Source organism: Syngnathus floridae, chromosome 1 (assembly GCF_059516105.1).
Source record: "Syngnathus floridae isolate MCC-2025c chromosome 1, RoL_Sflo_1.0, whole genome shotgun sequence".
In the NCBI taxonomy this organism is placed as follows: Eukaryota; Metazoa; Chordata; class Actinopteri; order Syngnathiformes; family Syngnathidae; genus Syngnathus; species Syngnathus floridae.
In genome coordinates, this window is record NC_142413.1 from 9,464,376 (window position 1) to 9,491,512 (window position 27,137).

Sequence of the window (27,137 nt, forward strand, 5' to 3'; positions counted from 1 at the left end):
CTGTGTGCTTTATCTGGATATTTAATAAAGTGGAAAGAGAAGGAGATGACGTGATAATTTTTTTTTTGGGTGGGTGAGGGATAACATTAAACATTTCAATTATTTCTATCAGTTTGCTTTTATATGTGCAGTGACGTGAGAAATAATATGAGAAGTATTAGATAAATAATCCATTGTATTGTAATCTAATCTTATATTTTGTACATCTCTGTTGTTCATGTAAATGAATTACCTTTTTTGTAGCCAGTATCCAAACTGTGAAATGTTCTTATGCTTAAGCTTATTTTATTCAACTTTGTGTAGAAAGCCAAATTTAACACAATTATTTCAGTACTATTTTATTTTGAAGTGAACAATGCAGTGTTTCAATAACATACTACCTCTATGGACATATACTACAATCTTTCATATAATATATATAGTACAGTATATTTACAGTAATTCTATTTGTCTGTCCTCTTCAGAACATTGATAAAAACATCTTTGGGTACTTCCACATTGCCAATACGCCTCATCTTTTTTTTGCCTTCTGCTTGTTTCTTCAGGAGCTTCATCTTGCGTGTTATGTCCCCACCATACTTGCAACAAAGAATTAATCATTTAATTGGTGAAAACATCATCACAAATAACAGCATGAATAGAAAAATCAAATAATACTTACACATTTTGCGACGACATTTTTTCTGTACGCCTTTATTCTAAAAAAGCCACACATTGAGATGTTAATTTTCTAAAGGCATTTTTTCGCTTATATTTTCAATGATTCATGGTGTATAGTAAATAAAAAGCCTTTCACTCACGTCTCTCTTGCAATGATTTTACTTCCAATAGCTGCTTGTACAGCAATTTCAAACATTTGCCTTGGTATGGAATCCTTGAGTCGCTCACATATGGCTTTTCCTGTGCTGTATGCACGTGCTCTGGAAAGACAAAAATTATATGTATATATATAATTTCATATATAAATATATACATATATTTTAAAATATTTGTATTTAATGAAATGCAACTTGAGGTGTGACTCACAGAGCTAAGCTCTTCTGTAAAAAACTTACCTGTGCACAATCACAGTGAGCTCTTCCACTGGGCGCCCATTCAATAGAATGTCCATCTTGATCAGGTCAGCCACCTGGTAGCCTGCATTTTCATAATCAAAGCTATGAAGGACAAAAATCAAAATAATGTGTTCAATAACGTGGAGATTATAATAACACAATCAACAATCAAGTGCACACTGATATGTTTTTCTTTAATGATTGTTTCATTAATTCAGCGATTACAATGCCCATCCTTTAACCACATACTAGAAGGCAAAGTAAGTTTGCCAAACTTGCATTATTTTACCTGGCATATCCAGAAGACAGAGACTTGAGGAGATCGTAGAAATCCACAACAATTTCATTTAAAGGGAAAAGATACTTCATCATCACACGATGGTCATCGACGTACACCATATTATTCTGGATGCCTCTGCGATTCTACATGAGTACAAACAACACCATTTTTTTTTCATTAAAAAGGGCAGAAACAATATTCAGTCACATGTCTAATAAGCAGAAGACATCTAAAGTAGGACAGAAAGAAATCTTACCAAGCATAGAGTCATAATCTTGCCAGTGTATGTGTCAGGTGCTAAAATGGTCCCCAGCACCATTGGTTCCAAATACTCCGACACGACCGATTTATCTGGAAACTGAGCTGGGTTCACCACTGTGATCTCCTCCTTGCCATGTTCCTGTAACAAGTTTACACGTGCAAGTTGAGCACCTCATTATTTTCAGTTCCAGTTTCTTTTGATTCCACCATACCTAAGAAGTACAATTTAAAAGTAAGGATTGGAATTTCGATCTAGGACCACGTCTTACCTTGATGAGTTTAGGTGACGACAGCACCGCCTTATAAGGCACCGTTGGCGCTGTTATGATGACAGAAGCATTGTATTCCTGCTCCAGCCTCTGATTAAACACCTCCATATGAAGAAGTCCCAGGAAGCCCAGCCTGCGGATTCCCACAAGTGTTATACATAACATTCATTATACGAGACGCTGTTTGAATTATTCACCCATTAACACTAAGACATGTCTGAATTGACATGATACAGAATTTAGTGCAGTGACCACCTCTTTAGTTAGGGATTGCAAGACCAGTTTGGTACTGACCTCCAACCAGCTCCCAGGGCCATACTGCTGTCTCTTTGCACTGTGACACTGGAGTCGTTTAATGTCAGTCTGTCGATGGCGCTACGAAGGCCCGGGTATTCTGATTGGTCCACTGGATACATACCTAGAGAAAAAGTGATCCACAGCTACATTCAGACAGCTGGTTTTGTTGGTGTTGGTTAAACATCACAACCCGTTTTCTTAATCGGTATATTTAACCTGGATTGTTTTGGGGTTTTTTCTTAGTACAATTGGTGACAATACCACATGAGGATATTTCTTACCAGCAAACACCATTGCTTTGGCTGGCTTAAAACCAGGTAGAGCTTCTACGGGCTGGCCCTGGTGGTAGAGGGTGTCCCCAATCTGCGCCTCTTTTACCTCCTTCATCCCGGCTACGAGGTAGCCTACCTGTCCGGCAAATCTGAGACACAAACGACCCCAATCTTCAAACAAGGCTCTCAAAAGTAACAATTCTCTGATTTATCTAGTCTTTCATGAAACGCACTGATTTATCTTTTGTGTTTAATCAAAATAAGACCTTTGCAGACATCTGCTTTTATTTTGTAAATCAACGACCATCAATCCTTCTAGTGTGATGTTGCTAAACTGTTGTTTAGCGGATTTTTTAATCCGTAAACAATACCAAATAAACAAAAGTAATTGGTTCATAAACAGTAATTGGGGAAAAAAAGTTTACAAATGTTTATATATACTATAATGCAAATAAAACTGTATCCAATTAATTGATAGAATGATCGATTCTAAAAATATTCAATAGCCCTAAACATAACCCCGTTTTCATTATCACAAACATTAAATATGGATTATATGATTATATATTCAATTTGATTTAAAAAAAACATTCCATATGGGCGTTTGTTATTCAGGGATGAACAATAACAGAAAAAAGTAAATAATGTTATGAAGATTAGGTAACCTTTCCCTTTTTGGATATCCTACAACCCACTCTGAGATCTCTATAATACACTGTCTGTGTTGGATTACTTCTCGGTATGACAATTCAAAAGCACATCACACTATTTGTTGGTCACATTTCTTTGATTAGTATGATCCTGGAGGAGAAAAAAAAGTGTCATGAGTCAAGTCAGAATGCATCTTACAGTTTCTGAGTTGGGTGCTCCTCTGGGCGAAGAAGTCCGAGCTCGTTGACCTCGTAGGCTTTGCCAAGATGCGCTGACACGATCTTGTCCCCTTTTTTGACGTGACCCGCAAACACAGCGATGTTAGCCACGACTCCTCTGTAGTGGTCAAAATTTGAATCAAAGACAAGAGCTTTGAATGGGTCATGAACAATTGCCGAAGGCCTGAGGGAACATGGGGGGAAAAAAATATTCAGTGAGTATGTGTCAACTTTGCCTCATGTCTTAAACGACAAATTCTTCTTACGGTGGAATTCTCTCTACAACCGCTTGGAGAACCTCTTCAACATTTGTACCCAGTTTAGCTGAAATCTGAAACAAGAGGAATACATATAAAAAATAAAAAATAAACATTTTCATTCATGATGAAGTGGAAAAGCATTCCTCAACCTACCCGGATGCAGTCCTCACGAGGAATATCAAACACTTTTTCAATCTGTGACTCCACTCTCTCTGGATCCGCGTTTCTCAAATCAATCTGAAAGATAGTAGCATATCATAGCATGTATAAAATATGGTGTAAATATCATCATCATGTAAAAATCATTAAATAATGAAAATAACTGGGCTTTCTCCAGGTACTCTGGATTACTCACACATGCCAAAAACTACTTGAACATTTGAAATGTGACAAAACACTCCAAAAATATAAATCTCAGTCAGGCACAAATGCAATGCACTTTGATTGAATTGGGACTTGAGGATGTTCCACTCAAATAAAAAACAACTTAATTACCTTGTTAATAATGGGGATGATTGAGAGCTGAGCTTCAAAAGCCAGGTAGAAGTTGGCCACTGTCTGTGCTTGAATGCCCTTGAACACCACAGACATCGTCAATAGAATGCATCAGCATTTTCAGAAACAACCACACTGCGGCCGGCCGGCTCTTGTAACCTGATTGGCGTCGACAATCAGGAGGACACCCTGACAGGCAGATATGGAGCGAGACACTTCATAGCTGAAGTCAACGTGACCCTGTGGAGATGCATGTGAAATTACTCATCATCAGCTAAATAAATAGTAAACATACTAAAAATTGGACATTCAATAAGTGTTACAATGGCTAACAGCTTGAAAGATTTTTCTTTTTTTCCCCAAGGAATTATAACAAAACAGCAGTCAAATAATAGCCCACTTACTGGCGTGTCGATGAGGTTTAGGAGGTGTTGCTTGCCATGATGTGTGTAAAACAAAGAGGCAGTCTGGGCCTTCACGGTTATGCCCCTCTCTCGCTCCACCTGGAGTTTATCCAGCACTTGTTTGTTTTTGTCCGTTTTTGCTATGGCCCCTGGTAATGACAGCCATTATTTACAACTTACCTCAAATCATTTTAGGACAGACCGAGATGAACGATTTACGGAAACTCATTGGACATTTCTAGGTCCAGCTAAACTACATAAAGAGCTCTAGTACCCGTGATAAAAATAGGTTATTTATATTGTTTGATTGGGACTTATAACAAGGTACTGCAGTGTTTTTTTAAATAGGATTTTTTTGTGCATGTGTGTAAAGGGTTTAGTTGTCTGCATCAAACTGAAATCTGATTTACAAAGGTATTCCTAAGAGTAGAAGAATGTAATTAGATGAGTTTGCTTTCATCATAGCAAAAAAAAAAAAAAAAAGTTTACAGATCTCAAATTTAATATATATACATAAAATATACAATAAATCCAATCTATTGATTGTTGGTACATTATCCAGCTGTTTTTACAAACATACCTGTCATTTCCAATAGTCTGTCAGCCAGTGTGCTCTTTCCATGGTCGATATGTGCAATGATGCAGAAATTCCTGATTCTATCCACAGGAAACTTGGATAGGTCAATGACTTCCTACACAACATAATAACACAAACATTTGGTCAATGCTTCTGAATAGAAAAGGTTTATGTTTACTTTCACAACCGGTCTTACTTTGTCACATTGAGTGCTGAGGTTAGAAAGCTGCAGCCTCAAATTTTTAGAAGGAATGGATAGTTTCTTCAGCCAGCAATGTCTTAGCACCGAATAACTCATACTATGGTTTGGCATTTTCCCTCTGCACATTTTCAACAGTAAAACACATCGAAACGGTAGCGTGGACGACAGAAGCATGATTAACATGCGTGAAATTTAACTATACACGACTGACAGGGTATAATAAAACAATGCAATTAATGATAATACCGCCTCATTGCTTAGTATTAATGGACAGAGGTTAGTATTGTAGAAATCCCGAGATTTTATATGCGTATAGTCCTAAAACAGTGCCGACCACAAATGTCAAGGGCGCTGACATATTTGGTTGCCGCAAAGGATTCTGTGAAATGTAGTTTATAGATGCGTCTACCTTTGTTGTTTGCACTATACGTAGAAAAACACGATATCCTAACTACAGCATGCTAAATGCAAATAATACAGCCCAACAAATTTATTTTAGTTAAACCCAAAGAACATGTTGAACATTTTATTTTTTAATAAGCACGTTCTTGTCGAACATCCGGAAATCCCGCCCACAGCCTGCCGATGAATAAAATCCGACGCCAGTTGCTATGGTAACAATCGTTCATTTGGCATAGCTTTTTTTTTTTACTTATACTTTGAGACATTTCAATGTTCATTTATCATAGCTTTTTTCTTTTACAAATACTTTGACACATTTCAATGTGTGTGTAATGTGTTTTGACTAAGATTTATTGTTGCATTTTGATGTAATGACTAATCAATGGCCACTTATTTATCTTCACAATAGAATCCTTGTTCATCTATATTTGCCTTTCAATGATTTTTAATTGTAAATGCAATGAACCTGTGTATCTACTTTCAGTCATATTTTTGTTTCCTGGTGTCATATTTTGTATCCTGGTGTTTCCTGGAGTTTTCCCCCCCCAAATGTGAAATATGTGCCTTTGCTCAGTAAATGTTGTGTAGGACCTTTTTTTTTTTCAACATCAAAACATCAACCAACATTAGTATTGCCTCCAAAGTCTCTTGCTAAAAATCCAAAAATAACAAGTAAATATATCATTTTAAGGTGATATGTTTTATTAAAAACTGGGCGCAACGACCTTGTAAACAATCATTCTTATCTAAAATGTATAAGAATTTCAATAGGACGGCAACAATAAGTCTGAAACGAAGGAATGTTGAGAGGGATAAGAAAGCAAGCCAGAGTGTTATGCCATGCAACATTTGATCCAAAAATCCAATAAAAAATAGACTGTTGTTGAGTGGGTAAAAAAAGGGAAAGCACAATATCTGGCTACTGATGAGGGGCGGAAGGTATTTCTCTTCACAAAACATTCTATTCTCTCTGAGTGTCAGAAAAAAATGTAACACAAACCACAATAGCACTGCCATACCCTCTCACATTACAACACTAGAAAAAGACTGTCACTTTTTTTTTAAATTCATCAGAATTTTTTTTTTTTTACTTTCAAAGTAATGCAGGAATTAAAATATAAATAAAACTCAATGTAAGTAAACACAAATGTTTTATACTATATACGACACCAAGAATATTACAAATGAACTGTTTTGGTTTTGTTTCTCACCTCGCTACACAACCATTGTGAAATTGTATTTCCAAAAAAAAACGCTTGATTGAAAAACTGTCTAAAAAATAAAAGTTAACTGGTGATAGTCTGGTTAAGGTAACCTTGTTGACTTTCTATCAAAAAATGTCCACCCCACATCCTTTTATTTCTTATAGGCTACATGTGACAGCTGTAAATTCTATTCTGTCTGATTTTCTTGCACCATTACTTCTCTTAGTGGTCATATATGGAAATGCATCTTAAGGCTTGTTTCGTGAACACATATCTCAGCTTTGTATAAATTGTAATTTTTAAACTTTACATTTTTGTCAGTCATTATTATAAAATGTGTAAATTTTAACCAGGAACACAATGAATATGTTTACTTGTATGCTTCTTTTAAACATTATTATCGTTTTTCAATATTGATTAGAGCTCCATGCTGATGGTCACGGGTAATAAAACATTTATTCTGAAACAACACTATACAACTGTGTTTTTGCATTGGCTTGGACAAAACAAGTCAGGCCACTTTTGAAAACAGAAGACAGTCAAACGTAACAAAAACATAATCAGAAAATCTCTTTCACTCGGAAAAAAAAAATGACATAAGAAAATATCAAGAAAATGGTGTTGATTACATCCGAATTTAGAAGTGACTTTAAACCATTATATATGTTCGTGTTCACATTGATATTATATGTACAGTGGTCACATACTTAAACTGGAAACGGGAGATACACATTCTAATAGAAGTCATCACACAATGAAAAGGGAATATAAATAGACAGACATTTACAAAAGACAAGAGTTGTCAAAAGTGCTGCAGACAGTGTAGAAAATAGGCGGAGCTAGAGGATCACACTGCAATCCAGGACATCACTCTGCAAAAGTACGTACACACAGTTGCTGGAGGTATTTGGTTCTGAGGCCTCCTGACCAAAACTTATTGAAGCTGGCGTCTAAGTGGAGGGCACCATGTCCTTGATGATGGGTTCTCGGTTTAAGTAGGTGGCCCAGTAAACCAGGTTGAAGGAACCAAAGAGAACGGGAAACAAAATCCTTGACATCCTGTCAATTTTGCTAACGCTATTGAAAGTCTTCTTGCTGTCTGGGATCTTGCCATCTCCTTTGACCTTGTTGGATTCTAAAGCACCTCCTTTAGCAATGGTTGGAAGCGTGCTTGAATCCTTGGTAATGTTAGGTGCATAATTGGCCACTGCTACAGCATAGGCGTTGTTCTTCTTGATCACAGATGTCCTCTCTTTTTTCTGTTAAGAGAAAAAAGAACCAATTGAAATCTGTCGGAAATAAGCGCACCAATATTTCAATTCTTGAATCTTGAATGAATCAGTGCGGGGTGTCGCGATAGCATGAACATGGAGACATCATTGTCAAAACTTTTTTCGTCTCATCACCTTGTCGGTCACAACACTCTTTCCATCCCAGGCCCAGCCGCGCTTGGTGAAGTAATTAACTGTGGCAAACTCAATCAAAGCAGAGAAGACAAAAGCATAGCAAACAGCGATGAACCAGTCCATGGCGGTGGCGTATGCAACCTTGGGAAGGGAGTTGCGAGCGCTTATACTCAGCGTTGTCATCGTGAGCACCGTGGTTACCCCTGAAAACACAAAGACAAAGTTAAGTTACAACCCTGACAAAACTATAGTCAGATTTGTTATTATATGGAGTGCACAGGTCTAGAGGGTCCCTCAAGGGTCAGTTCTTGGACCCCTTTTGTTCAGTCCGGGTCAAATGTTTCACAACGGCAACTATCACTATGCAGATAACACCCCCCTATAATATTTATTAGAGTTTCCAAATGACAGCAGTTCAATTACCATGTTGCGTCATAAAACAAACAAAATTTCCTTCAGCTGAACCAAGACAAACCTGAGATTTGTTTTCGGCAATACAGAAAAGAGGGTTGTTGTTGTTGTTAGTAAACACTTGGCGTCACTGTTTTCTAAAAAGCATCTTGGGATGCTGATCGACTTGGACCTAACTTTCAGCAGTTGCAGCAAAATAGCTAGCTGAAAAACATATTCAGGCTAAAGGGTTTCATGATCCAAGCAGAAGAAAAGAATCTCATCCATGCTTTTATCTGCAATCCACTTGATGATTACAATGAGTTCAAAGAAGCATTTATCTATGTTTGATGAGCTCGAGAAATTGAAACATCAATCATTACACTTGTATCAATTAATGCCAACATTTCTCATAATTGCATTGATCTGCCTGCTGTTACGAACTATTAAAAAACAAGTCAGCTTCTACTTTTCTTCCTGGTCAACAGACTAAGCACGAAAGCCCAGATAATCATGAATATTCACTTCTCATTGACCCGGGAGGCCAATTTGTTATCTGAAAGGAGATCCTTATTTCCCATGTGGTTTCTTCCCTGAGTCAACCAGTCTTCGGTCACTCTTATTACTTCCACTTGGATTACAAACAAGTTCAGCTATATAGAAAAAGCAGTCAAGCATTTCAAGCACGTCTCCTCTTTTGAAGTCCCCATTCTCCGTTGCTTCCAAACATTTTCATTCAGCCTTGCGCTTACAAATAGGAGTTTTCCAAAATTAAGATCATTCCAAATGCTTCCACGTGTGTTGATATTCAAAATCATGAGGAGTTTGGTATACTATAGATGTATTGTAATAACCTGCTGAAATGATGATCCGTTAATGATAAAAGAATGAGCATTAGAAGAATATAGTCAAAAAGTGATGCACACACTTACCAAATACAGTTCTTGCCGGCACTGATTCTCTATTCAGCCAAAAAGACACTTGGGAGAGGATGACGGTCATGATGCATGGGAGGTAGGTCTGGATGACAAAATAGCCAATCTTCCTCTTCAAATGGAAATGAGCGGTCATCACGGTGTATTCACCTGAGCAGAAGAGGAGGTCAGTTTAAAACATTGCAATTTGCAACTCGGATGGGAATAGGAAAAATGTCTCAATAATATGACGAATAATAAATGGTTTGTATATATATTCTATGTATGCAAAACATATCGAGAATCACTGTGCAAGTGCACAGCGTGAGGCAGGCCTTGTGCATCGAGGCTCTATCTCAAAGCGAAGCCACGATTAGACATGAGAAGGAGATGTGTTACCCATGGCAACAGAAAAGAGAAACATAGCTCATTTATTGCCATCTGAAATGAAGGCCTGGTTACATGAGACAAGAAGAAAGAGGTGGAAATGGGGAGCTGGTGTCAATTCCAGCAGTTAATTCCTAAAGATTTTTATCGTTATGTCTTTTTATTATTACTAGGTGTTGAGCTGCGGAATTCAGAGGTATTGAGTGCACTTACAGTATCCCATGGAGCTATATACTATCTTGTGTAATTTAATTTGCATGCCGGCATCAATGCCTGTGTACTGGATTGGGGGGGGGGGGGGGGGGGGCATGTGTGTGTGTGTGGAGAGAATCAAAAGGATGTGCTGGATTTTTTCAGGAGAAGCCTGTGATCGCTTGTTGAGAGGGAATACAATAATTAGAGGATCTCACAAACGTTGGAGACACCATCTCGTGTTCACATCTCATTAATACAGGACACAGAGGTGCCCCACCGCCCATTCTGAGCACACTATTACGGTTCATGTTAAAGATGTTTTTTTGCTTTAAGTGGATTTTCTCACGATGGCCTTCACGGTGCCGAATGATGTCCTTGTGAACAGTTGGGTCAAAAATAACCAAATTCGGATGCGGTGAGTGACCTGATCCACTATTTGGGTCAATTCGACCCAATTCTCTCAAAATGAGTGAGTCATTTTGGACATACAAACCCTGAAGGTTTGGTCAAATTGACCCAAGTAGGAGGTCGGCCCCTTTTTGCCCATTTGTTTTTTTAGAGATACACAAATACCATCTTTGATGCCACTCTGACTCATCTGACAGAAAAAGACCACTTGTCAACAGAACAGCTTCCCTGACCTCATTCTTTACCTTGATGCCACAGATTTGCAGTGCAAGGATCCAGTCATTCCCCATGGGTTACACCAGAAAGCCAATCTTGAGAAATGAAGCGACGGAAAGAACAAGGAACCTAAACTAAAACAACCAGAGCTTTTCCCCAAAGATCCATCTTGAGCCTTACGCCATTTCCATTTGCAATGAGTGTTACCATGGCAACCGAGCCTCAGAAGGAATGTGGGTACCTTCGCATCAACGCGGTATAAACCCACATACACAATTGCTAACTCCCCTGGTAACACTTTTGGCAACAAGCTTCTCATAGCAATGACAGCCTCTGTCATCTGAGCAAATGTTTGGTGGTTGTGCTATGACCACAAGTGCTAACCTGAAAATGCCCTCGTTCTGCCTTCCAAGGTCTAAACCACTGATTGGTTCACTTGAAATACTATACATTTGCGTCTGTTTTGTTTGGTGGTGTGCTGTGAGATTGTTCGGATAGAATATATGTGCCTTGGCTCACTAAAGGTTGGAAAACACTGCCCTAGATCATCCACACCAACCACTCCCACCAGGAGAAAACACGGTTTCCCCGTTCGTGGGGGAAGTGTTTCGCTATTGTTAGTCAAAGCATGTCTGTGCTCTCTCCTTGCACGTAATATAACTCCATAAAAGCAATTTCATTTGGACAAGCCTTTATTATCGACAATTGCCACAACCATTAACAAAGAGAGCATGGCTTTCATCTTCACAAGCTATTTAGTCTCAGTTGTCTTGGAATTTTTCATTTATGTCTGCCAAAATGTTACTAACGGACAAGTGAAATAATCGACAGTTATTCTCACACCGAGTCTTCGTGGAATCATTTAGACCAGCTCAGAATCATTAGAGGTTCTAGCAGGACTGTGATCTCTGATATTTGTGGCGTCCAAAGCCAATTAACTCATTCACTGACAGCCCAGTTGAAAATTGATCTTTGACACCTATAGCCATCATTGGCAGTAAATGAATTAGTTACTGCCTTCTTGTTGTAAGTAACTGGTCACTGGCGGAGCTAGGATTTATTTTGCCTGGGGGATATCTCAGGGGGTCTGGAAAACTTCTACAACCCAAAGTTTATTATCTGGCACAAACAGAAATATGCTCGTTTTAGAATTTATCTTCCCATTCAGTAGTACCGTATTTTCCGCACTATAAGGCGCACCGGATTTTAAGGTGCACCTTCAATGAATGGCCCATTTTAAAACTTTGTCCATATATAAGGTGCACCGGATTATAAGGCGCACCTTCAATGAATGGCCCATTTTAAAACTTTGTCCATATATAAGAATTATACATTTGGCCCGCAGGCCGGACTTTGGACACACCTGCTGTACTGGCTCAATATTGGTCCATATATAAGGCGCACCTGATTATAAGGCGCACTGCCGGCTTTTGAGAAAATTTGAGGTTTTTAGGTGCGCCTTATAGTGCGGAAAATACGGTAATTCAATTTAACATGTCTGCAGCTTCCGAAATCATTATTTTTCCCCCCTTAAATTGTAATATTTATATTCATTTGCTCTTCTCTTTTCAAGTGTCAGAAAATCATGAATAAACATCAATAAGACCAAGAAACTTACACAACTCACATCCTTCTTTCTATTATTCACACCCTGAAATGCCAAGGTCCCTCTTAGCTGCACAAAACAGTGCGGATTAAATGACAATTCCTTCCAGCTCGCTTCAGACCTGTGTTGTGTATGTAAAGCATGCAGCTGCACCCAAGTGTACAACATACAAGTGCTTTAAAGTAACAAGTAGAACATGAATGAGTTGTGAAATTGTACAAATTTTGCAAACGTGTGAGGCTGTGTTCACATGTTTGTGCAAGATGTCCATCCCAGTGACGCCCGAGAGCACATTTGCTCGTACCAAATGACCTACTTTGCAAATACGCTACATTAAGCCCTGACACACCACTAATGAATGATTCATTTAAAGTCAGCCAATCAGATAATGTGGAGCGACTAGTTCAACCAAAGAAACACTCGCAGCCGGGCATTTTCCTCCTATGAAGGCATCATACACCACTTATCCTTGATAGAAGCGTTTAGTTCATGAAAGGAGAGTCGTGGAGAGCGAAATGGATGCTGGAATTCCCTTGATACCGAAAGGAAGTCACTGGGGGAATAAGAATTGAAACCGTTAAGAAAGGGAGGAGACGGACAGGATTTAATTTCAAATCGTGAAAACGACTTGTAGTTATTCCGTGACCTGTGTGGACAGTAAGTCAAAAAGACTGGACGACCAGATGGCATTCTTTTCTTTGTCATAATCAAGAACCTATTTGTAAGATTTTTTTTCAACAATGAATCTGACTTTTATTAAAAAAAAAGAAAAGGTTTTCCATTTTCCTCCCTAGATTCAAAACTACAGTAGGAGACCATTCCAATTGTAATAGTGCAGAAAAAGCACAAATATAATTCGATCATTGGTTCAATCAGAAAACAGGCAAAAAATGTTGATTATTGTTTTCCAAATTAAATGTTGATGTTTGTAAAAGTTTATTTTAGATTCAAAACACATAACGTAGGTTTGGTTTTATGAGGCACTACATTAATTGAAGAACATTTACAATTGATGGCCTGAAATTTGGAAGAGTTGGACAATTTTAAACTAAATATGGTCTATAAATCACTTGATCAAAAATAGTTATGGAATTAATTTGACAATTGATTAGTTATCAATGAATCATTGCACCTTTATAAGTTAGTGCAGAGTAGCAATTCATTTGCAAAATGAATGCATAGACTTTTCTCAAAACAAGTACCTTGAGTGTTATGTGCCATTGCTTGAATATTTTGTGTTGTGAGCCAAAATCTTAGTTCTAACTACAGTTCAAATAAATTGAACGTAAGAAGCCACTGTTGCTAATCAAATTAGTCATATTTTACAAGTACTAACTACAGAGTGTCTAGTTGTGTGTTTAATGATAAATCTGCAGTTATTATCATTGCATGTGATAAACGCATTCACCAACCCTTCCTTGAACATCAATAAAGATCATTTCCATGAATAAAAACTGAGAAGCCGACTCCGCAGACGGTGACGCAAGACAAAGCCTATGAGGAGAAACTCCAAATAAATGAATGAGACACACAACTGAGCCTTGATTCACATTTGCAGGCTGACAACTGGTTGAAAAGATGAAAGCAGCAGTGATCTCCCAGCACTGATGACTCTCCCTTGGTGTCATGCTGTTTGCGCAAGCAAATAATACTGCTAAAATTAGATCAATGCTGTCTTGAGAGTCACACACACTTTCAGATCTCTCATCTGTTCCAGAGCCTTCTTTACGAAAACAAACAGCTGAGAATAAATTGATCACATACAGAAATTAAATTAATTTAAATCAATTGAGTTTTCTCTTCCTTTTTTTTTCCAGTAGGCTATGGTTCAAACATTTTATCACTGTGGAGTCATTCATGTGCAATTCAGGCATCTACACATGCAGCTTGTTTGATAGGACCACAATTGAACCACAATATTAACTTTCTGTCAATGTTGCTTGATTCAAACCCCAGTTTATGTGCACACCAAGTTGTTTTACTTCTCATTGGGAATTTTCGCTACTAGAATCGGACAATAAAATCATTGATAGGCACAGCAGCCATCATTTACGGTTCCGCGAGCATCCCTTTCTATCGCAACAGGCAAATATATTTCCTATGTTTTTGTCCAGAGCTGCAGCAACATCATTCATCTATTTTTATGGCTATAGTACTTATTTATTTCCTCCAACTCCCTTGAGCACACCAAACACGCGCAGAAAGACACAGTAAATAGTCTGCCCATTTTCATTCTCCATGGGGAGCTTTGTTAAAGTGGAAAGGCTTGTAGGAGCTGTAGCACACCTGTCATGCTGCTTTTGGGTTTCCGGTCCTCGCTAAATGCAAATTAATGCTACAGTGGTGGTACAGTTTATTTCTTTCTGTGACCATGTTTGTATAGTATCTGAAATAATCTTTTCTACTGAAATGGTTAGAAATGCCATTAACCCCCCCCCCCCCCACCCACACACACACACACACAAAATACTTAATAAAAACGATTAGAATGTAAAGTATTTGAGCATACCAGTAGGTGGTACTGAGCAAATGACGAAAAAAATGTAGACACAAATGAAAATGTACTTCTGCTACTACTTCTACTCAGTAATTTTTCAAAGAGGATAAAGAATATATGCCTGTTAGTATTGCTATATACTTTGGGTTGTTCAACTGTCTGTGTTCAAATATGTTTTGCTTAAAGAACTACAACTACAGATGCTAACTGTTAGCAATTCGGTGGTATTTTCCATTATAGCATTAAGCTACGAAGGGCCGTTTGATCGTTTGATTGAAATGTATTTGATGGTTAGTTTGACGGTAAACTTTAATTAAAACTGGTATTAAACAGGTGGAAGCAACTATTTTTTAGGGAAATGTTCATTATATGCAAAACTACTGGCTATTGTAAAGTGAGTTAAATTGAGTTTACTGACACCATACAGGTCTTATATGACAAGTTTGCGTTCGTCGAATGATTGAATTCCAATCAATTTAATCAAAAATATCGATCTTACTTTTTTCCAAGTACAAACAGGAACGCCAAAAGACTTTGGTCACAAGCGATACCTGCCAAAGGCAACATAGAGTTCACCAAGACAAGTACAAAGCCACAGTTTATTATTCTCAATGAAACTGTTTGGAGGTGTGGTGTGATGTTTTGTTTCTGCGGCCCTTGCAGTTCGGGCGAATGAAGACCTAATAAATAAGCACCCACATTGATGTTTAACCACAGTGGTGAAGGACTATTTACTCGAATGTGAATAGTGTGAAATGAAGAAGTCCAAACAGTAAACTGCCTCGTCTGAGTTTGAGCTTACCTGTACTTGATTTAATAGTTTCCTGGCCCGCCGTTTGTCCAAGTAAGTCATACTGATTCAGACGCGAGCTTTCTCCTTCCACTACTACGGAATCAGAGGCATTTAGAGTCCAAGCGTAAGTCACTTCTGAGATTGTGTAGGCGTCTAAAGAAAAACACAACACACACCTCTGTTTGAAAGGATGCATACAACTGAACCAAAATAAGCAAAGCACAATAAAACCTTCAATCTTTGTCGTGCTCCTTCAATATATTCATTATCATTTCATGAAATTGCATGTGTTATGTGTCAGGACTTTCATAGCTATCATTCTTTGCCATGGTTATCAGTGATGGAGACATACAATTTGCAATGGCTGCTTAGTTCCATATAACTGTGGACAACAAAAATACCTTAAGAAGGACGGAAGACAGCAAAAACTCAGCAACAACACCAAAATTATTTTTAGCATTACTCACAGCTGCCAAATTTAAGCGGACAGGAATGAAAGTCCATTGGGAAATCCTCTAGATGCATCGGGCACTCTGCATGCACGGTTAACCTGCATTAGATTCACAGAAAAATACACTTGAAAAATGCATTCGAAATTCACCTTTCAAACCCATTGAAGAAATAAATTCATTGAATGACAAATATTATCAGCATTATTATAGCTCACTCACACTCTGGGCCTTACAGACACAAACGAGCTAAGTATTCAAGTACCTGCTTCACAGTGGTGATCTATGACCCTGGCCAACTTTACACTAACTGCAAGTAGAGATCTGCTTGCAGTTCCTGATGAACATACTTTGCGTGCTTTGATTTTCTAAATGGACTCCAGTGAGTCTATTTCTTCTTCCGTAATGTCAAAGACTGATTTTGAAATGAGTGATCTGCTTTTAATGGCCAAAAAGTAAGTCAACTGTGTTCACTCTCACAATGGCGCAAATGACCCTTTGAATTGCCAGTCTACAAAATACCACAAAAAGAAATTTCCACCCTTGTGTTGAGTGAAGTTCGTGTTTGAATATCTGCTTGTATATATTACTTTGTTACCTTTGTTAAATAAAGTTACCCTGGACCACGAGGTAAGGAATTCCAATTTTGTACTAACTACCAATAGGCTGAATTAAATTAGCTAACAATGTCAACAACAAGGAGTTGTATAACCTAAACCGGTTGTAATTTTGCAGCATTCCAATTGCACTTGAGCATTTTTTATTGGGAGTCAAATTATTCCAAACTTTGGACATTCTGCCTTTTCTCCAATAACAGTCCATGTGGAAAAATAATCACTACAAAATCCCGCAATACAGTCTAGGGAAAGATCTGGGACGGGCATATGCAAAAAAAAAAACTAGAATGACTGTATATCATCATTCATATGGTCTTTCTTTGCATTGATAAATAGATGCCATGTGGCAAAACAGTATATGCTTGACTGAAACTGTGTCCTTTAAGATGTTTCTGCGTCCTCATGAAAATCTGCTGAACTCAATCTGTATTCAAATACAGTCTACGCATCGAAAAAAAAAAGGGCTTTTAGAATTATCGACTACAACATAAAACTCCCACCACGGCGAGAGCAAATCTTTCCTAAGATGATTAATCGCAGCATATTGATTCAAACTGTATCGCAGTCAGATGAGTTTGTTTGACGTAAATTACCTCATTGTGTACAACAACGTCCCGTCATCTTTGATCCTCAGCAATTTATTGGGCATGGTCATGTTATGAGCCACAGACTTCTTCCCATTGTGGAAGAAAGTGTCGGGGGTCCAGATTTTACTCGCCATCAGGTTGTTGAGAGGCAATATATTCATTGGTCCATGAAATTTTAATCTCTCATCCTTCCAGGCTTGCCTGAAGAAAACATCAATGGTGTATTCCTGAGGGAAGAGAAAATGTCATCAGTCCAACTGTTACTGTTTGTGTGTATAGCGAACACAACAGACTCCCGAGCTTGGTTGAAAAATGTGAACTAAAACACATTGCACTCTGCTGTCGTTTCTTATCGCTCTCCACCTGACACATTAAACCTGAGAACTGGGTGACTTTTACGATTCGACGGTATATGAGAGGTGAAGCCTGCGCTTGTGTTCCTCACAACTCCCAGCCTGGGTGTTTTTCCCAAGATGGCTTTGAGGCAGGGAAGAACCCCCTGACCCATAATTCTCTGTTGTCAAAAGAAACCACACATACCAGCGCAGAAAGCCCTGCACGATGAATTGTGTGTTAAAGTGTGTGTTTACCTGATTCACACATAGCCAGTGGAAAAAAAAAGACAAACCCCTATTTAGTTGTTTTTTTTTTTTTTACTGAAAGTCACACCAGAATTGTGAAATCCTCCAATGAAACATACATATGGAAATATTGAATCCCAGGATTTGAAATGATCATGATGGTGGTTCAGGTCAATGTACAGTAATTCCCAACCAATGTACCACAGCACATTAGAGAAAATGATCAATTTTCACTCCCCGAAAATTTGCTCATCAGTCAATGCCAGTGACCTGTAGAGACAGGCAGATCTTTTTCGCTAGATGGCAGAAAGTGCAATTAACACGAGTATCCATCAGACTTGGCGGAAACAGGTCTGTCAAAATGAGTGAGTATAAGTCTTGTGCTGACACGCAAATCAGGCGCAGATGCGCTGTCGACACAAATAGAGCCCCCCCCCCGTGTGATCAAGATCATCGTGTCACTATAAATACAAAACACAAATATTTGAGTCTTTTTTTTGTGTGTGAACCAACGTGCTTCTCCTAATGTGTCTTGGCTCAGAATAGGTCAGGTAAGAGTAATAAAAAGTGTAATTGTTGTGAGGGGCAGCAACAGAAGAAAAATGACTCAATCATTTAGGCTGGAAACAAATCTTTCGCAAGATTAATCACCCTTTTTAAATTAAACAGTGCCTTTTGGTTTTTGAAAGCCTCATGCATCACGTTGGCGCCAAACACTATTGTCCTTAACATCAAACTCATTTTGAAGCTATTATCCATCCATCCATCCATCCATCCATCCATCCATTATTTGAACCGCTTTATCCTCACGAGACTCGCGGGTGTGCAGCAGTGTGCGGGCGGTAGGCGGGGGACACCCTGAACTGGTCACCAGCCAATCGCAGGGCGCAAATAGACAAAAAAATCGAATTAAAAAAAAACAGGAAGTTGAATGAATTAATAAGTGTCCAGACCATTGTTGTTGGTTTTTTGTAATGGAAAATCAAGTCCTAAATTCATGGACAGATTAAGCCAGTCAGATGTTGGTGGTAATCAAAATTTCATGTTTATTTTTATTAAGAGGATTTTTATCATTTCTCCTCAACATGATTGATTCCTTATGTGAGACCTGCTAGTCACGACTTTGCCTGTTTGTGTGCACGCGAGAGTGAGTTCTCATTTCCATTTCATTCAGAGAGGAGAGAACTGAACAGCCGCATTTTAGCCGTTCAATCAACGGATCAATCACTTGGAAAATGGGTCCTCAACAAAGGCAGGGGACATATACGATATGAGGTGGAGTGGGTCGCATGTCTCAGAATGATAAGCGGGGAAAGCCCCGGATAAACAAAGGACTGGGGGGAATAACAAGAGGAGTTTCAATAATTCATAAGATGATTACTGTCACATGAATAGACGTCGTGCTTAGAGAGGAACACAAGTCCCGCTTTAGTTCTGTGGCGAATGGTGTGTGCACCACCAAAATAATGATGTATTAAAGGAGGCTTAAACAAGGAGGATTAAATATTTAAAAAATACGTATATCTGCCCTCACCATGTCTGTGTCTGAAACAGGTCCAAAACTGGTGACGAAGATGTCCGTCTTCACCTCAGTGACCCTGTCTGGAAGGCACAGCATAGTTTGATGTTCAATAAAGCAGCAAAGAAGCACAAATTAAACTACACTGGGCAATTTTCTTTTAAACAAATGTTATTTTTAACCCAGAAGTTTTAAAGATACAACACAAGAGCATCCCCAAAATGTAAACATGCTTAATTCTACTCGTATGGAAATTGTAAATCTGCCAAATTTCTTTTCCATCTCCTCTCTCTGATAAAGCATTCAAAGGGAAGTCAAGTAAAAAAAATATTTACAATAATATGTTCTACACGGCCCCACTAGTCTCAATGGTAGTCTAATTAATATTGCATTTGTGGTATATGAATTACTCATCAGAATCCACTCATTTTCTTCATCTCCGGGGGTGGCCATTTTGCCACTTGCTGTCGACTGAAAATGACATCACAGTTGCTCAAGGCTCAGCTAACAACCAATTGTGCGTCAGCTTGTGTACGTTACATGATCAAACTCAGAGACCAAGGTGAATTGGAGGGGGGGGAAATCAACAGATTCAATCAACAGATTTTTTTTCCCCCCGATTATTTCTGTAATGCTTGAACATCATTTTCTTTGTCTTATGTTTTGTTGATGGAATCTGAAAGTGACATTCAGCATAACAGAAGGTGGCTATATTAACCCCTGGACATCAACCTCCCAATGTTGCTCTCCTGCATCAGATCTGCAACATCAAGTCCATTTGCGACTTCCACATGCTGTCTCTTTCAATAATTACTGAAGCTGGAGCTCACGGGCTCGGTCAATTTAAAAAGCTTTCCTTTCCCTTTTACCCAAACACTCATAATCTAAAGACATCATTAGTCCAAGCTAAAGTGCTCCGATGCATTGTAAGGCTGGCACTCACTCCCATTGCTCCATCAAGAAATATTACGGGCTGGCTTTCTCATTTAAAAAGTATGTGAATCAAAAGGAACAGCAGGCCATCAAGTGCATCGATTTTACTTTGACAAAATGCAAGTTACATTTATGTATGTAGACTTATTTAGTGTTATGAATCGAGTTCATATAAAAGATGTCATATTTTGAGGACCCACCACATGGGCCCTCCATTAGTGTTACTTAGGAAATATCATAGGCATCAAAAGGTTGTCCGCTGATTTATTTTTTATTTTTTTTGATGGTCTGTATTTCAGACTGAATGTGAAGTTTCATCAATTACTCCCCCCCCCCACACACACACAACTTGCCCTCTTTAGGGTAGTGGATGACCTGAAGCTAATCCCAACTGACTTTTTATTTAGGAACCATTTTTACGTAGCTCTTTATGCAATATCTTTGAATTAAGCAAAGTGTTAATGTTCCAATCATGCATAATGTCAGTGATGCATCATATTAAATACAGTATATTTCAAAGGAATGAAACCTTTGTAGGCATTTTCTTCTGTAGGTCATGATGGCGGTAATTGGAGAACTAAGTAAATTTTAGGATGGAACTGTATAAAATATATCACTGAGGAAAACAATGATTTAGTTTAATGATCATGACAGACACCTTTGGTTTGTATCGCTTGTTTCAAAATTTGTTGCAGTTCAAAGCACAGAATTTTCAGCTTTGAAAACAACCATCGGAAATTAAATCACACCAAGCCTCCGGACTCAATGAATCTGATCGTATTTAAAATAAAATACTGCATAATCGATTGTTCTTCATCGAGCCATTGTTATAATTTAGGCTAGTTGAAGTGAGGTAGAGAGAAGCTGACTAGACTGAGGGGGTTGTGCAGTGGAGCTGCTATTATGCTCCCTTTGGTCCTTCTGGATGAAAAGACATCATCCTTGTGTATTTTGTTGAATTGAAGTCTACATTTCTGTGCACAACAAACACGTAGAGAGACGACACAAAACCAACAGTGCCTTCTTGTTGCAGCAAACTTGGGACAGCACAGGCTCCCTGGAGTGAAATGTTTTACCCAGAGTGCATTTAATGCCTGAGGATGACAGTGAGGTTATTTATATGAACATGAGGACAATACCTAAAGTTCATTTCTTTGGCGAGAAAAGCCAAACACGCTTGCCGTAAAATCCTCGTTCCTTGTTACAGACTGGTTTGCTGAACCGTGTTTAATTGGTCGGATGAAACGCGCCTCAGTCCTGGCGCTTTCCAAATGTCGGAGAATCCATCTTACACATTATTTGTATTCATCCAAATAAAATGCAGAAAGTAACACCTTTCACAATTTCCACATTACTTATTTATACAGGTCACAAGATTAAGAATAGCTGTGTGAATTCAATTGTAATTCACACCTTATGTGGGCGCACTACATAGCACCTCAGTGACAAGCATAAGTCTCATATTGATTGGGAATATTTTTAAGATTTAGGATTATCAGCACCAGAGGCGGTGGAACTAGGGGGGGTTACTGGGGGCATAGCCCCCCCCACAAAATTTTTGTCTTCCCTTTGATTTGCCCTTTGCTCACTTCAAGACAGATAGACTGAACGCTGTTTTTGTAAGTTTTCCAATAACAAAGTTCTAAGACAATGCTGTTTGCTTGCCGCTTCTATGCCTGATACAGAATAAATATCATTTAAACATTCACTCCTGTGGACATTTTATATGGTAATCTACTGTAGTCAGTGAGGGGGGTTTCATGAAAATGTAAAGCCCATACCCGCAGGATGGTTAAGCATGGAAGACAAGGTCAAGTCATATTAGCATTAAATTGCATGAAGATACTTCCCATTCCTGGAAGAGACATGTAATGTTGGCGTGCAGCAAAGGCACCACTTAAAAGGCCAATTAAGGACGTCAGCACCAATTTCTTTACCATATTTTGCACTGTGAACTTTTTTTGTGTAGGTTTGATTTGGGCTCACAGAGAACAAAACAGCGTGACTATAAACCGAGTTCAGCTCACAGTCTCATCGCAAATAATGTGCAGTGTTATTTCATGCAATGCATTCTGCAGCCACAGGAACAAGATGCTACATCTCAAAGGTGTCATGCCCATTTGAACCCAACAGACAAGTGGGAAATATTTTTATGATTTGCACTTTAACAACAGTCTTTGCTTTCAACCTGATGTGTTGATACTTTATTGGCTTGGAGTGAAATGAAGAGCCATGTGTGCATTTACACTCACACTTGAGTTACGAAACAGGAACATTTTTTTCTCTCCCTTGAAACTTCCCAGTTGCCTCAAGGGGCAAACATGAGTTGGTCTTGAAAACCTCTGCCCTAGATTTCGCTCTTCTACCTTTATGATTAAGTCCAAGTGTGAAATGGTTTGACTCATATACGTTGTATAGTGAAACGTAATTGTCAACCCACAGATGAGATATAAACATATATCACATGTGGAAATTCAGATACACACGTACGGATCTTCTGTACGTAAAATGGTGCATCAACATTTGGGGCACTACGATATATATTTTCATTTAAAAAAAAAATAAACACACTAACAGCATTTGTGACTGAGGAGCAGCAGTGCACAACACTGCCAGACCAACGAAGATCTGCTCCCCATATGGCTTCTCCGGGTTGATGGCCTCAGGAATTTGAATTTCAAATGGACCTAAATCCTGAGGGAGGTCCTCGGCTTTGGGGTGACGGGCCAGTCGGAAATAAGATGCCGATCATACAAGGTGATGAAAGAGGCGAGGACGGAGAGGCACGGAAGTACCGTTTTTCCTCATTTATTCAAATTTACAGCCGTTTGCTTCCTCTGCAAAATTACATTTTAAGCCGTCACCACGGGGGAAATATTTGGTGTCATAAATGTTGCCTTTTTGAAAATATGACTACAAGAATCATTCCATTTAAAATGCACCATTTTGCTCAAACTGCTCCTCTAAAAATACATAATTTAGTAAGATGCGTACTTGTAGATAAAAAGACTCATCCAACAGTTAAAAAAACACTTTTTTTTCTACGTTTGATCGTCAAATGGGTCTTTTTTTCTAGGAAACAATGTGTTATATAATCTCAATGTTATGTGTACACTGTGTGTTTAACTCACTATGGGCGGGGGGGGGGGGGGGTTAACGTCAAAGGTTATCTGTGCAACAAATGCTAATGTTAAACCAAGTGTGTTCAAATGAAGCCGTTCACTAGCTTTGTGAATATTTAGTAAAGGGAAATATGCAATGGAATATTGGCAAAGATAGCAAATTGAAATCAAATGTAATATTTTCTTACCTCCTAGACCAGGGCGAAGACGGTTATCATAGCCATCGAGCAGGCTGTCAAGGATGCGTGTGAATAGGGTGATGTTGGTTTTGAAGGCATCAGAAGTGGTGTCTGCCTTTACCGATCTGCTCAACAGACACATGACAACAACATGACACGCTAGAGAAGCTTTCATGAACATGATTGGTTTTGAAGAGTAGCTGCAACTCCCAATCCCCCCCAAAGAGTTGATTCATGAAACAAAATGTGCTTGTTCCTTTCTCATTACAATGCAGAAAACATTTATTAGCCGTCTAATACAAATTTCATTCAGTCATGCAGATTCATTGTGAATGAAGTCACCAAAGGTACTTTTGTACATTATAGCTGAACGTAATCAACAACTTTGTCAGCTCAGGAAGAAGCCGCCTCGGGTCAGTAATATTTCTATCATAAGGACGGAAAAGAATATGGAACATTTATTTGAATACATAAATAATTTATTGGACTATTTTTCCCTCAAATCTAATATATATTGTGAGAATGCTGAATGAATATATAATGATGTTAAAAGATACTCAATGATGTGGAATGATATTGGTGAAAAACTTGCAATATGTCGCTGAAAAGTGTGGAATGATCTAAAATCATATCGAATGATATTGAACGTGCCACTGGGAATGAATGGAGATATTTTGGAGTGAATGTGGAATTGCGAGGAAACTGTGAACACTTCCAGCATCCACACAATAAATGCAACATGAAAATAATGTAAGCTATGATGAATTGTTCATTTCCAACAAGTCAATAATAATCCAACCCATCTGTTTTATCAGCACCATGCCTCCAGGTTATAGCCAGACTGAGAGCACAGAAGGCGTAAACCAGTTATTATCAAATGGTGGCTCGCGGGCTGAATCCTCCGAACTGTCCAATTCACGACTGGATTCCATTATTTTGAGGCTCAAAGAGAAAATATCACACTAAAGCAAATGAAAACAATTGAGACTGAGGCTAAATTTCCGACAGTTATGCACAGAAATGAATAAAACAATAATAAAAATATCCATGCTGTCCGGTAAAATAATGGCCCTCTGACAAATATAGTTGGTGACCCCTGGCGTAAATTGCCTCCTTGGTGCGCAATATGTGCGTCCAAGGATTACTGAAAGGCAGAAGGTCCCTCAGACATCTTCTAAGTGTCTCCCTTTCACAAAAGCTTAAAGAAATGAAGAAAAGAAAAGAAAGAAAGACTCACCTGGTTATCCACAAAGCCATGAGCGGCAGGCAGGAGAGGATCAGAGGCGCGCTCTTGCCGCTCCACATTGCTGCTTCAACACCGACACAAGCAGGACGCCCACCGCAACGACAACCAGTGAATAGAAACATAACATCACAGCAATGCATCGAGGAAATAATGAAACCCCACGAGTGGGAAAAATAAGGAGACGATTCGGAGGGGGGGTGTGATTGGCGGTAATTAGTATTCAGTGACACGTCCCACGCACCCACGCACTGCCACAAAATACGAGCTCCACGATTTTATGCCTTGCCACCAAATAGACAATGATGATCAATTTACAAATAGAATACGCGTGATGTAAACAGAGCAGAAAAAGAAAGCATCACCCCTTTCTCCCACGCCTTTGCCGTGACAATGGTTGTACGTGATTCTTTTGTGTCAAAGCGCGCTCACCTCAAGTGCACAAAGTACCCACGGCAGCTGCAATCGTCGACGGTGGGGGAGAAAAGAAAAAAAAGGAAAAAGTTCAAGTCAATTCACAGCTTTGAATGGATGGAAGCGATGAATAGATGGAAATGTGTCACGAGAATCACATCTCAATCCCAGTCAACTGGAATGCACCGGCTTCCATCGTGGCTTAAATGAGGCAATTAGATGATAGAAATGCGTTGGGGACAAAAAAAAAATGGGAGCGACTAAAATAAAATAAAAATAAATCATAGCAAGCAGTGAGAAGCTCTTGCTTTCAAAGGGTCTTGTGCATTATCATCTTGTGGTCTCGATGTGATTCGTGATTAGCAAGAAGCACATTGAGCCCCCCCACCACACGCATACACACACTCCAAAAGGCTAAGGAGGACACTTACTGGGTCCTAGAGGTAGCTCCAGCTCCAAGAGCCTTTATTGGAATGCGCGCATGTTAATTAATGTAGTTTCCGCCCCAGCTGCCTGCTCTCAGTATGATAACGTATTGATTATGCAAATTTGGTCTTTTTCTGAACTTTGCTTCGAGGAAAGCAATGTTTCCAAATGGGATTTCCTGGCTTTAGTTTGAGCGGAAATGCTATGACGTTTGGAGTGCTTACGGTTGCTGAACCAGAAAATCAACCATAGTGGGGGAAAAAAAAAACATTGAGAGAAAACTGTTGTTATACGGTGAGTTACTGTCTTTGTCCAGCAGAGGACAGTCAGTATGCGTGCACACAGAATATAAAACAACACAACTTCTTTGGTGTTTTGGTGATACTGACATTAAAGCGTATACACAAAGAGATCATAATATTAGGCGCACCATGAGATTCTAAATTTGCCTTTACAGAGATTTGATCAAGCGTGGTTATTGCAGTCAACAGAAAGCTATTTATTTATTTATTTATTTATTTATTTATTTATTTATTTATTTATTTATTTATTTATTTATTTATTTATTTGTTTATTTATTTATTTATTTATTTGTATTTTATTTTATTTTATTTTATTTTATACTGACATTAAAGCGTATACACAAAGAGATCATAGTATTAGGCGCACCACGAGATTTTAAATTTGCCTTTACAGAGATTTGATCAAGCTTGGTTATTGCAGTCAACAGAAAGCTATTTATTTATTCATTTATTTATTTATTTTACCCAATGTTGGCTAGTTTTGCCCCATTAGTCTTCATTTAACCAAAATTGCTCACTTTTGGAATATAGGAGCAAGCATTATATTTAGAACTTCCCAAGTTCTCAGGCGTGCCAGTAAATAAATGTAAAAAAAATAAAATAGAAGAAAATAAATAAAATATAGTCAGCACAGTGCCACTGTGCTGACTATATTTATTTTCATTGTTTACTATGATGGATGTAGTTTGCAATGGTGTCTAGGGGCACTGTGTTATAATGGTTTGTAATATGTTGGCCCTCTCTGCTGAAACACAATATTTTTGATTGGATCAATAGACACAGAGTCAAAACCCACAAAGCTGGTGCACATGCATTGCCCCCTTTGGTCATCTTGCTTTGTACAAACTATTGGAGAATATTGTGGGCTAATAGACCAGCTTCTGTTGCAAGCAGTTCAGGCATACTTATAATACTCAGCATCATCATACTAATAACTGACTTGGCTTACTCTAATTAACCAATCAGAGGATGCAAAAGTGATGGTGATGATGTTTGAAATCTGATTGGTTAAATAAACAGTCCCATTGCTAAAAGACTAAGTTATTGCTATCACAATTGATTTTTAAGACACTGCATAGATTAGATATGTCCTGAAAAAACAGGG

General features: G+C 38.5%; 2 protein-coding genes across 8 annotated transcripts; both read right to left on the minus strand.

Moving 5' to 3' along the window:
• Positions 1 to 322: 322 nt before the first annotated feature.
• Positions 323 to 5,610, minus strand: guf1 (GTP binding elongation factor GUF1). Its single transcript, XM_088374971.1, has 17 exons — positions 5,236 to 5,610; positions 5,043 to 5,154; positions 4,463 to 4,611; positions 4,218 to 4,298; positions 4,059 to 4,136; positions 3,717 to 3,800; positions 3,570 to 3,634; positions 3,284 to 3,487; positions 2,444 to 2,583; positions 2,160 to 2,283; positions 1,866 to 1,998; positions 1,592 to 1,735; positions 1,345 to 1,478; positions 1,056 to 1,157; positions 801 to 920; positions 662 to 698; positions 323 to 578 (listed from the first exon to the last, which is right to left on the minus strand). Exons 1-17 carry the CDS (start codon positions 5,422 to 5,424, stop codon positions 444 to 446), a joined length of 2,031 nt encoding a protein of 676 aa, XP_088231097.1. The 5' UTR covers positions 5,425 to 5,610; the 3' UTR covers positions 323 to 443.
• Positions 5,611 to 7,285: 1,675 nt separating this feature from the next.
• Positions 7,286 to 25,907, minus strand: gabra2b (gamma-aminobutyric acid type A receptor subunit alpha2b). Of its 7 annotated transcripts, none has more exons than XM_088400925.1 (11): positions 25,736 to 25,907; positions 25,323 to 25,349; positions 24,885 to 24,954; positions 23,657 to 23,772; positions 19,429 to 19,496; positions 17,320 to 17,540; positions 16,128 to 16,210; positions 15,670 to 15,813; positions 9,577 to 9,729; positions 8,255 to 8,457; positions 7,286 to 8,107 (listed from the first exon to the last, which is right to left on the minus strand). In XM_088400925.1, exons 3-11 carry the CDS (start codon positions 24,950 to 24,952, stop codon positions 7,799 to 7,801), a joined length of 1,365 nt encoding a protein of 454 aa, XP_088257051.1. In that variant the 5' UTR covers positions 24,953 to 24,954; positions 25,323 to 25,349; positions 25,736 to 25,907; the 3' UTR covers positions 7,286 to 7,798. The 7 variants fall into 7 exon arrangements, with proteins under 7 accessions (XP_088257051.1, XP_088257209.1, XP_088257384.1 ...); XM_088401083.1 differs by having other exon boundaries at positions 24,885 to 24,957; XM_088401258.1 differs by lacking the exon at positions 25,323 to 25,349 and having other exon boundaries at positions 24,885 to 24,957.
• Between the last annotated feature and the right edge of the window lie 1,230 nt (positions 25,908 to 27,137).

Excerpts from the sequence above, each read along its gene's own strand:
- gabra2b (XM_088400785.1), bottom strand. The coding sequence starts at position 25,033 with ATGCATTGCTGTGATGTTATGTTTCTATTCACTGGTTGTCGTTGCGGT. Across the intron at positions 17,541-19,428 it reads CTGTTTCAGACACAGACATG|GAATACACCATTGATGTTTT; the intron begins GTGAGGGCAGAT and ends CTCTTCCCTCAG. Across the intron at positions 16,211-17,319 it reads ACGTTGTTGTACACAATGAG|GTTAACCGTGCATGCAGAGT; the intron begins GTAATTTACGTC and ends AATCTAATGCAG.
- guf1 (XM_088374971.1), bottom strand. The coding sequence starts at position 5,424 with ATGTTAATCATGCTTCTGTCGTCCACGCTACCGTTTCGATGTGTTTTA. Across the intron at positions 3,488-3,569 it reads GTTGTAGAGAGAATTCCACC|GCCTTCGGCAATTGTTCATG; the intron begins GTAAGAAGAATT and ends ATGTTCCCTCAG. Across the intron at positions 921-1,055 it reads CTCACTGTGATTGTGCACAG|AGCACGTGCATACAGCACAG; the intron begins GTAAGTTTTTTA and ends TTGTCTTTCCAG.